Source organism: Microcaecilia unicolor, chromosome 5 (assembly GCF_901765095.1).
Source record: "Microcaecilia unicolor chromosome 5, aMicUni1.1, whole genome shotgun sequence".
Taxonomy (NCBI): Eukaryota; Metazoa; Chordata; class Amphibia; order Gymnophiona; family Siphonopidae; genus Microcaecilia; species Microcaecilia unicolor.
Window position 1 is genome coordinate 340,276,568 of NC_044035.1, and position 11,023 is coordinate 340,287,590.

Consider the following 11,023-nt stretch of genomic DNA (forward strand, 5'->3'; position numbering starts at 1 on the left):
CTTACCGTTGTATGAGCTACTTTATAATGTATACCTGACCTTGATTTGTCCTTACCATTTTCGGGGCACAGACTATAGAAGTCTTGCCCAACACTAGCTTTGCTTCCCAGTTTCCGGTGTTGCCACCCAATCTCCGCTAAGCTTCTGTGGATCCATTCCTTCTGAACAGGATTCCTTTGCGTTTATCCCACGCATTTTACCGTTTTCATCTCCACCACCTCCCGCGGGAGGGCATTCCAAGTTTCCACCACCCTACCCTCTCCATGAAAAAAATGCTTCCTGACATTTTTCCTCAGTCTGCCCCCCTTCAACCTCAGTTTATGTCCTACTGCCTTCCCATCTCCAGAAAAGGTTTGTTTGCAGATTGATACCTTTCAAATATTTGAACATCTGTATCACCCCTGTTTCTCCTTTCCTCCAGGGCATACATATATCTGAAAACTCTAAAGAATCAAAACTGTGTATTAAGCAGCAGTAATTAATAAAGAACATGGCCTCGATTGTACTGAGAAAGCAGTGCAGCTGAGAGCCGCTCCCTAAGAACACACAAAAGAATGCCACTAATTAAGTAAGAGGCATTTTCACCCCCTCCTATATTTGTTTATTCAGTATAAAAATTATTTGTCAAAAAAGCAGCTCCTTGAGCTGAGAGGGACATTTCAAATGGGCACCGGAGCATCTGCTCAGTCCGGCAGTACAGGAAAGGCTCAAATGATGTAGGTGACGGTTGGATTTGCAGATGCAGAATGCTGTAAATTCTGAACGTGTACCACAGCAAGGACGAAACCTGCAGAGGCTGCAAGAATCACATTGAGACAAAGTTAACTACAGCACCATCTATTTATGGTGTAATGAAAATTATTGATGCATTCCAGATGTTTGATTCTATATATGTTTTTATTATTATTATTATTATTATTATTATTATTATTATTATTATTATTATTATTATTATTATTATATTACACAGTGTTGGTGCAAATCAGACTTCTGATGCAGACACATATCAGTGCTTTGCATACCAGAAAAGCTGACATTGAACAATGTGTCAGGCTGATTCCTACCATTTTAACCTGAGATGTAGGTAATATGTCTTCTCTTAGAGTGTTCAGAGCAATTTTTACAGTAGGAATGTGCTCTGGGTAGGGCCCTAATATTTTGTAATTGCATTAGTTCTAGCACAAGACTGGAAATATCACCAGGCATACCTGTGTAATTTATTGCAGTTATAAAGCCAAGAGCAGTCCACAGACTCGCACTTAACAATTCTTGAAATCATTACATAAAACTGACTAAAATGTTAAGATAAATGTATAGCAGATCACAGCCACACGAATTCCCCACTTCCCATTCTTCTCGCTTAACTCCTTTCCATAGTCTTTTCCCCACCACGACAACCCCTCACCAACCTTTTTTTACTCAAAAAATGATAGCATTTTTAGGTGCTTCTGAAAGGATAACAAAGCATTTGCCAGCCATGTAGCAAATCAGGAGGTCTACAAAATCCTGAGTGGTGTAGAACGGGTAAATGTGAATTGATTTTTTTTTTTACTCTTACAAAAAGTACAAAGACTAGGGGACACTCAATGAACTTACATGATAATACTTTTAAAATGAATAGGAGGAAATATTTTTTCACTCAGGGGTCCCTTTTACTAAGCTGCAGTTAAAGGGGGGGGGGGGGGCGCGCACTAGCGTCGGCACGTGTTTTGACACGCGCTGAGGCCCCCTTTTACCGCAACAGGTAAAAGGCCCATTTCAGTGGGAAGCTCTTACCGCCACCCATTGACATGGTGGTAAGGGTCTCGCACTAACCCAGCGGTAACCAGGCAGCATGTTAAGTTCTGGCGCTACAAAAATCTAAAAAAATGACTGTAGCACTGGAAATGGTACACATTGGCGGTGGGAACTACCGCCGGGCTCCTGTGGTACCTGGCAGTATTTCCAGATTGGCACGTGGCAAGCCTGTTGCTGCGCGCCAACTCTTTAGTAAAAGAGCCCCTCAATGAATAGTTAAGCTCTGGAACTTGTTGCCAGAGGATGTGGTTACAGCGGTTAGCATATCTTAAGTTTTAAAAAGGTTTGGACAAGTTCCTGGTGGAAAATTCCATAGTCTGCTATTGAGATATACATGGGGGAAGCCAATGCTGTCAGCTTTAAAGTTTATGTTAATTTGCTACTCCACACTACGGAAACCTTCAGGGAGGTTTACAATAAAAATGGGGGGGGGGGAGGTAACATAACTTTTTTTTTTTAGTTCAATCAGTTTTTTATTGATTTTATAACATATTGTAAATTTAGTACCAATGACAATAACAGTTAACAGAAAGGTCAATGTACTCTGACTATATATATCAGGGGCGTATCTGCGTGGGGCCACAGGGGCCTGGGCCCCCGCAGATTTTGCCCTGGACCCCCCTACCACAGACCCTCTCCACCTCCCCCTCCCTCCCGCCACCAACCCGTCGCCGATCTTTGCTGGGGGGGGACCCCAAGCCCCCGCACAGCCGAAGTCCTCTCTTCCGTGCAGGATGCAAGTTTCAACGCTTCCTGTTCTTCTGAGTCTGACGTCCTGCACGTACAACGTGCAGAACGTCAGACTCAGAATTTGGAATTCAGTCTGACGTCCTGCGCGTTGTACGTGCAGGACGTCAGACTCAGAAGAACAGGAAGCGTTGAAACTTGCAGCGGCGCAGCCTGCATGGAAGAGAGGACCTCAGCTGGCGGGGGGTTGGGGTCCCCCGCCAGCAAAGGTAAGTGACAGCAGCGGGGGAGGGTGTCATTGGTGGCGAGGGGGGTCCGGAAATGGCGGGGGGGGGGATCGGTGGCGCTGGGGGGGGGCTAAAATGTGCCCCCTCCCTCTGGCTCTGGCCCCCCCTACCGCCCGAGTCCAGATACGCCCCTGATATATATATATATACATATATGTATATTCGTATGAAGTATGCATGCATATCAGATGTTATAGTATTAATGCCAATGTTTGTAAAGTACCTGTACATTAATTACTTAGCTGGATGAATATTTAATCACCGGAAACCAAATTTTATTATATGCCATAAAGGAACCACATTTCTCTGCTGCTACTTTTTCGTATTTAGCTGTTAGACATACTGAGTTCTACCACATTTCGTAGGTTAACTTTGTAAAATCTTTCCAGTTTTGACATATCAATTTTATAGCCACTTGGATCAATATACGTAGTAGTTTAATTATATGTGGTGATAGTGTATTGTTAATGCCGAAATCTCCTGCTATTATCGTTTTGTAAGTTAAAGAAATCTTTAAATTTAGTATAAGAGAAATTGTTTTCTCTATTTGAGACCAATATTCATCCAGTAATGGGCAATGATATATTAAATGGTCCAAGATTCCTATATTGTTGCAGCAGGACCAGCAACGATTGAAAGCATCTTTTGATATCTTAGATAGTTTATATGGTGTCCACATAGCTCTATGTAATATATAAAATGACGATTGTGTAAGAGCTGATGATTTTGACGATTTGTATAGAGATGACCAAATTTCTTCCCATTGATCTTCTGATAATTGAGAGTTGATTTCTCTATTCCAAATGTTCTGTAAAGCCATTGGAGGATGAGAAGAATGTTCTTGTAGGATTTTGTACCATATGGAGGCAGTTTTCTTTTTTGTATCCAGTTGATGACATAATGTTAAATAACTTGGTGTATCTTCCTTTAAAGTATTAATGTTAAAGCTAGAAGAAATACAATGTTTTAGTTGGATCCACTGGAAAAGGCAATGTTTATGCAGATTATATGTTTCTTGTAATTTAGAGAAGGGTATCCATTTATGTTTGTCCAAGAGTTGATGTAGATACCAAATTTTAGCTCCCATCCAATTGGGCCATGCAATGCACTTCCCATTGATTTTAAGATTTGGATTGTTCCAGAGAGGAATCATGGTGGTTGAGTGAATTGGTGCTTTTACACAAGAGTCCAGTGAATTGAAAGATATTTGAGATGCAGAGATAATTGGATTAGTTTCTGATTTGTTTGTAAATGACCATGGTAGTAAGTATAGTGGGATATCTTTATATAGTTTTGCTTCCCATTTTAGCCATAAAGGTTCTGGTTGATCTTCTCTAGAGATAATCCATGAGGAGCTTTGTCTAAGTATAAAAGCTTTGTGGTAATCCTTAAAGTTTGGAAAATTAACTCCACCATGTTGTTTAGTAGACTTAAGATATTTTAAGGCTATTCGAGGTGGTTTATTAGACCATAAAAATTTAGATAGGATTTGTTCTATATTTTTGTATGTGTTATCATTAAGCATAATTGGTAACATGCTCAATACATAATTTACCTTTGGAGTAATCATCATTTTTATGGTATCTAAGCTACCCCACCAAGATAATTTGAGTGGTGACCATTTTTTAGACATATCATTAACACAATTCAGTAGATGTGTTGCATTGAGGTTAATTGTATCATTAACATTAGATCCAAACAATACACCTAAGTACTTCAAACTGGTGGGAGACCATTTGAATGGTGATTGTGTATATTGATATGATCTTGCTGACATATTCATAGGTAACATTTCTGTTTTTGTAGGATTTAGTTTGTATCCAGAGATCAGTGAGTAGTTATTTATTACTTCTAATATGTAAGGTATGGATGAAGGAGTGGTATATAACAGTACGTCATCAGCATATGCCGAAAGTTTAGCTGATAAATTATCCACTTCTATACCTTTAATATGGTCAGATTGTAGTATTGTTAAGAGTAGGGGTTCTAAGGCTATATTAAATAGTAATGAGGATAGAGGACAACCTTGTCTTGTTCCTCTAGACGGTCTGAAAGGGGATGAGAAATGTCCATTAATGAATAATTTGTTGGTTGGGCAAGTATATAGTACTTTTATCATATTTAAAGCGTTTTGTGTGAAACCAAACCACTGTAAAGTATGAAATAGATATTTCCATTCAACACGGTCGAAGGCCTTTTCGGCATCAAGACCTATGGCCACATAAGGGGTGTTAGAAGTTTGTGTCTGTATTAGTAGATTAGTAAATAGTCTGGTATTATTATGTGATTGTCTGCCATGCATGAAACCTGTCTGATTAGGGTTTATGATTTTAGGTAAAATTACTTGTAGCCTTTCCGCTATGATTTTTGCATAAATTTTTGCATCAATGTTTATTAGAGATAAAGGTCGATAATTTTGTATTCTTTGGGGATCTTTTCCTGGTTTGGGAAGGACGATGGTAGTTGCTTCTGTGAAGGATCCTGAAACTTCTCCAGATGTGATTAAATAATTGAAAAAGGAACTTAATATTGGAGCAAGTATATCTTGAAAAGTGAGATAGAATTCCAAAGTGAAACCATCAGGGCCAGGCGCTTTTTTTTTTGCCATAGCCTTTATGGCTGATAATACTTCCTGATCTGTTATAGGAGTTGTAAATGATATATTTTCTTCATGGTTGATGGTTTCGTGTTTTATATTTTCTAAAAAGGAATTATCTATATTATCAGAAGTAGTCTCAGATTTGTAAAGATCATCATAAAATTTTAGAAAAGATGTTAATATTTGTTGGTTATCTGTTTGGATAAAATCATTAGAGTCTCTAATATGGGATATATCATTTTTTTTCAGCTCTAGTTTTGAGGTAGCTGGCTAACAGATGTCCAGATTTGTTATTACTAGAATAGTATTGGGCTGACTTCATGAAGATTTCTTTATTTGCAGTATTAGCTAATATGGCATTGTATTTATAGGTAACATAACTTAAGACTAGATACACCAGGGAAGAGGGGTAGAACTACAATTCTCATTGTAAAGGGGATAGGGTAAAAAGACAGGGAAGCTCTATACTACTGGCCTACCAGACCTGCAGCCATTAAAGGATGAATGAGTTATTGATAAGCATCTGTAAAGAGATAGGTTTTAAGGTCGGTTTTAAATGTTGTCACTGAAGATTGCAATCTTATCGAACTGGGAAGGGCATTCCATAATCGAGGGCCTTCTACCAAGAATATAGCTTCTCTGATGTGTACATGGATGATAATGTGGTAGCTAGGGACAAGAAGTTGGTTTTGTTGAGCAGATCTTAGAGTTCTGTTAGGACAGTAGGGAATGAGAAGTTGGGAAAAATAAGGTGGTTCGTGTGATGACAGAGTCTTAAGAACAAGCAGTAGGTTTTTGTAGGTAATTCAGTGTGTCAAAGGCAGCCAGTGTGCATCCTTTAAATAAGAAGTAACATGATCATATTTCCTAATCTTGCCTATAAGTTGGATCTTTAACTCTAATTCCTCGATAAAGAGAGTTGCAATAATCCAGTTGTGTTATAACTAATGAATGGATTAATATGTCGAGTTTAGAAGGCAAGATCAATGATTGCATTGAGCAAATTAAACAGAGTTTATAGAAGCAGTTACAAACTGCTTTGGAAATTTGTGAGTTCTGAGTCAAGTAGGACTCCTAGGATCTGCATTGCATCCAGCTGTGGAATTTGAATTCCTGAAAGTACTTCAGGTGTAAACAAGGTGATAGTTGGGATTGCAGAGAAAAAGATAACCTTAGATTTTTAAGGGTTCAAAACTAATTTGTGTTCATGAAGTCAGTTTGTAATCATAGTAAGCTTTAGAGTGAAGATATAGATTTTGGTGGTAATGTCAAGAGTCAATAATGTAGAGTATTTGGATATCATCCGCATAGACGTATATTGTAAGTTCAAGTGTTTGAGCCAGCGTTAAAAAAGGAGCCATGAAGATATTGAACAGTGTCGTGCTAAGATCGAGCCTTGAGGCATGCCTATGTCAGGTGTAAATGTCTTGGATATAGAATCATGAAAAGTGACTGTATAAATCCTGTTCGATAAGTAGGAAGTGAACCAGTCAAGGGCAGAACCAAAAATACCTATAGATTGAAGTTGGCAGAATAGAATGATCATTTAGATCGAAGGCAGCTGATAGATCTAGCAAGAGAAGAAGAACCGATCTGCGTTGATCCAGTGCACGATAGATGAAGGTTGTAATATCAAGTAGGGATGTTTCAGTGCTATGGTGTTTACGAAATGCTGTTTGATGCGGGTGCCAAAGTGAAATTTTGGAAATAAAGTCTTGAAGTTGTGAATGTACTACTGTTTCAACAATTTTAGATATGAATGTCAAATTTGCAACTGGACAATAGTTATTAGGGTCATTGACAGCACCTTTAGTGTCTTTAATCTTTGGAAAAATGGTCGCGTGTTTCCAAAAATCTGGAAAAGAGCTGGATAATAGACTATGAGTGGTCATAGAATGAATAAAAGGAAATAATGAATCTATAGAACTTTTAAGCAGGATAGGTGGAATAGGAATGGTAGGTGCAATAGTCATTCTCATAGAAGTAATGATTTGGCATAATGCATCAACTGATGGCTGATTGAAGTTACTGAATCTACTGCATGGAACAATAGTGGAAGGCGATGTGGGAGAAGGTAGACTTCAGGCAGGGCAGAAGAGAAAGAGTTTTGTAAAGTCTGGAAATGAAATGCTAGAGTTTATGCTGTAGGAATATGGGAGTCATCAGATGGCCTTGTCCGGTAAGTAGTCAATGAATTCAATGTTTTGTAAAGAATAGAAGAGTTTGGCATTTTTTTCAATTAACTTGTTGTAGTCTTTCTGTTTATCTGTTAGTATAGCATGTTTATAGGAGTGTTCTGTGCTCTTATAGATTGAGTGTGTGATGGGTGACGACACCACTTCCTTTCAGCTTGACAAAGTTGGCATTTATGATATTGGAGGTCTTGTGTGTACCAAGGACTATGTAATCGCTCTTGTTTTTTAGTGTCATGAAATTTTAAGGGAGCGACTATATTCAAGGCCGAAACTAGTTCATTGTTCCAATTCTGTATGTTTTCATTTAAAGGGAAACTGTCTATGTTCAGATTGGAATTCAGTATTAAAGAGTTTGGTTGAAACAATGTTAAGTTGCGAAAAGTGTTATTTTTGTCAGTATTCTAGAGACAGGGGTTTGAACTGAACTACTGAAATGAATGGGAAAATGATCCGCCCAAGGTAAAGATTGGATTGTGGAAGTATGAATTGCAATCTGAGGGTCTGGAATAGCAAGGATAGGGTCTATAGTATGGAATCTTGCTACTCTTTTGGATTCCAGAATCTTGTTACTATTTGGGATTCTGGAATCTTGCTACTCTTTGGGATTCTTTAAAAAAACAAATAAGGGAAATAAAGATACTCCATCAAAGATATCATCAAAACAAAAGAATAGGAAGTACTTCAGCTGGACAACCAAGACTAAATATCTGGTACAAATCAACCAGATATTTAGTCTTGGTTGCCCAGCTGAAGTACTTCCTTTTCTTTTGTTTTGATGACTCTTTGGGATTCTGATAGATACTTGTGGCCTGGATTGGCCATTGCTGTTAGAAGGATACTGGGCTAGATGGATCATCCAGCCAGTGTGGCTATTCCAAACCCAAAAGCCTATCACCATACAGTACCATTGACAAATAGAACATTTAGTTAGTTAGTTAGTTAGTTGGTTGGTTAGTTAGTTAGGGGCCCTTTTACTAAGATGTGTACCTAACGCAGCAACAAATGGACTACCACTGGACGCGCTAAAGCACCACGCAGTAGTTTTTGAACGTGCGTGCACTAACCACACACTAAATAATTGTTTGTAATTTCTTGAGGGGGGGGCGTGTCAGAGGCAGAGAGTGAGCGTTCCTTCGCTAACTAGTTAGCGCATCTACAAAATAGGAGGAGGTAAGTCCTGCTATAGTCATTTTTAAAAAATGGCCATTCACTAATGGAAAAAAATAGAAAAATCAAGGTTTTCACAGCCATAGTAAAAATGGCCTTAAGGCATGAGAAAGACCCGCATAAGGGCACACTAAGGCCTATTTTACAGCAGCTTAGTAAACGACCCCCTTAGTTAGAAAGTTGAGTCATTTGTTATGCCGCACACTCAGAAACCATCATGGCAGTATATTCAAACATACTCATGTCATATAGGGGCCATTTTACTAAGCCACATAAGTGTCTACACGCGCCCATAACACGCCAAAATGGAGCTACCGCCCGGTTACCACGTGGCTGTTGTGGTAATTTCATTTTTGGCGCACGTCCGATACATGCGGCTGAAAAATAATTTTTGTTTTCGGACACGCGCCAAGTGGCATTTGACGCGCGTAGGTCATTACTGCCCGGTTACCGCATGAGACTTTACCGCTAGGTCATTGGCTCGCGGTAAGGTCGCAGACCCAAAATGGACACGTGGCAATTTTGATTTTGCCACATGTCCATTTTCAGCAAAAATTTAAAAAAGGCCTTTTTTACAGGCACACTGAAAAATGGATCGGTGTATGCCCAAAACCCACGTCTACACTACCACAGGCCATTGTCACGCACCTTAATAAAAGGACCTCATAATAAACATGGCCAGGCAAACACATAGCATGTAAATTGATTTTGAACAGCAATAATTACCATAAACAATATCAACAGGACACACAAAGAGAGGGAGAGAAAGTATCAAAGTGTTTCCTGAGGCCATATTCAGGCTCAGAGGAATGTTGTCCGTCTATGAGACCAGGTCTGGAAAGGCTTGATTAAAGAGCCAGGTTTTAAGAGCAGTCTTGAATTTCCTAAGAGCAGCACCGGTGTTAGGGAGTGGCAAACAGGGCAATTGTTCTTGGGCCCCCAAACCTGCCTCAACCTGAACAAGGCATAGGCTGAAGACCAGCTTTGGCGCCCCCCTCCCCAGTTTCTGCCCTGGGCCCCTGAATGTCTAACACCAGCCCTGCCTAAGGGACATTGTTGTCTCCTGGTTTTGGTAATACCTTTTTCCAGTTGTAAAACGTTTTGACTTATTTTCCCTCCAGGTACTGGAAGAATCCAAATGCCTGGTGAGAAGCTTCCTGAAACACGTACTTGAAGATGTGAATGAAAAGGAATGTCAGATGTTAAAACAGCTGTGGAGCTCTTCCAAAGGACTGGATTCATTATTCAGCTACCTGCAAGACAAAATCTATGAAGTCTGAAGTCACTGTTAGCCTAATGAAGAAAAGAAATCCTTTTTCTACAGATTCCAAGAGTCTCGCTTTCTTTGATAGAGAAGCAGAAGGCTGGCACATTGGAGAAGAGCTGGTGGTGGTGTGTTTGAACACCTACCTACACTTTCCTGGAGAGGGGTTTGAAGAAGTCATCAAACTGCTTCCGGCTGGTTTTGATTTCATGTAACAAAAAAAAAAAAATTGGGAAGTAGGTTTGCTCAGCGGACATGTTCTTCTGGTCCCTACCTCTTCTACACATTTGTGAAGTGAGACGTATACATTCCAGGTGCTGAGAAGCACTTCCCTGGTCCGATAAGGTCAAGTAGGCCATCTCTACAAGTTGGCCTCTGTCCTATAAACCTACTTCAGCCCGCTCCCATGGCTCATAACCTTTTAATGCTCTGGTTGAAGTAATAACTTAGGGAAAATGTTGGGACTGCACTTTTGAAATACATAAAAACATTTTTTTAATATATTATTTCTTACTGGTATACCAGGCCATCTGATAATTTATATGACAAATTTGTAAGTTTTGATTTCATTGGGTTTTTTTGTTGTTGTATTTTGTTGTTGTTTTTTTGTCTTTTTGTTTGTTTGTTTGTTTCTTTTTTTTATACAAAACTATAAGAAATGTTTTCCTCTAAAGGAATCTAATTTATTTATGTTCAAGCATGTATTGCTTCCATATATATTTTCTTACTGTATTTTTGCACCAATGAATTAATGATATATCTGTGCTCACCACCCTGTGCATTTTATCAATAACTGTGACCCAAAAAGAAAACATTAAAAATTCTCCAAGCTGTTGTGGATGCTAAGAACGATGCAGTTTTACAGGTCCTCATAGAGTAAAAGAATGCCAGACTACAAAAATTAATAGTTTGTGGAAATTAACAAGCATCAATCGAGCGAATATGGTGTGTGCCACCTGAGATTTTTCTTTACTTCTGGTTTTGGAACAACCCAACAGAAGCTAACAGTTTGGTACTGTCAGCTTAT

General features: G+C 39.1%; 1 protein-coding gene across 1 annotated transcript in view; it reads left to right on the forward strand.

Moving 5' to 3' along the window:
* Positions 1-10,560, forward strand: part of CDYL2 (chromodomain Y like 2) — a 99,805-nt gene extending 89,245 nt beyond the window's left edge. Inside the window, exon 7 of the mRNA XM_030202653.1 lies at positions 9,854-10,560. Within this exon, the coding sequence (XP_030058513.1) occupies positions 9,854-10,012 (159 nt within the window). The 3' untranslated portion in view covers positions 10,013-10,560. The remainder of the gene's footprint in view (positions 1-9,853) is intronic.
* Positions 10,561-11,023: the final 463 nt, after the last annotated feature.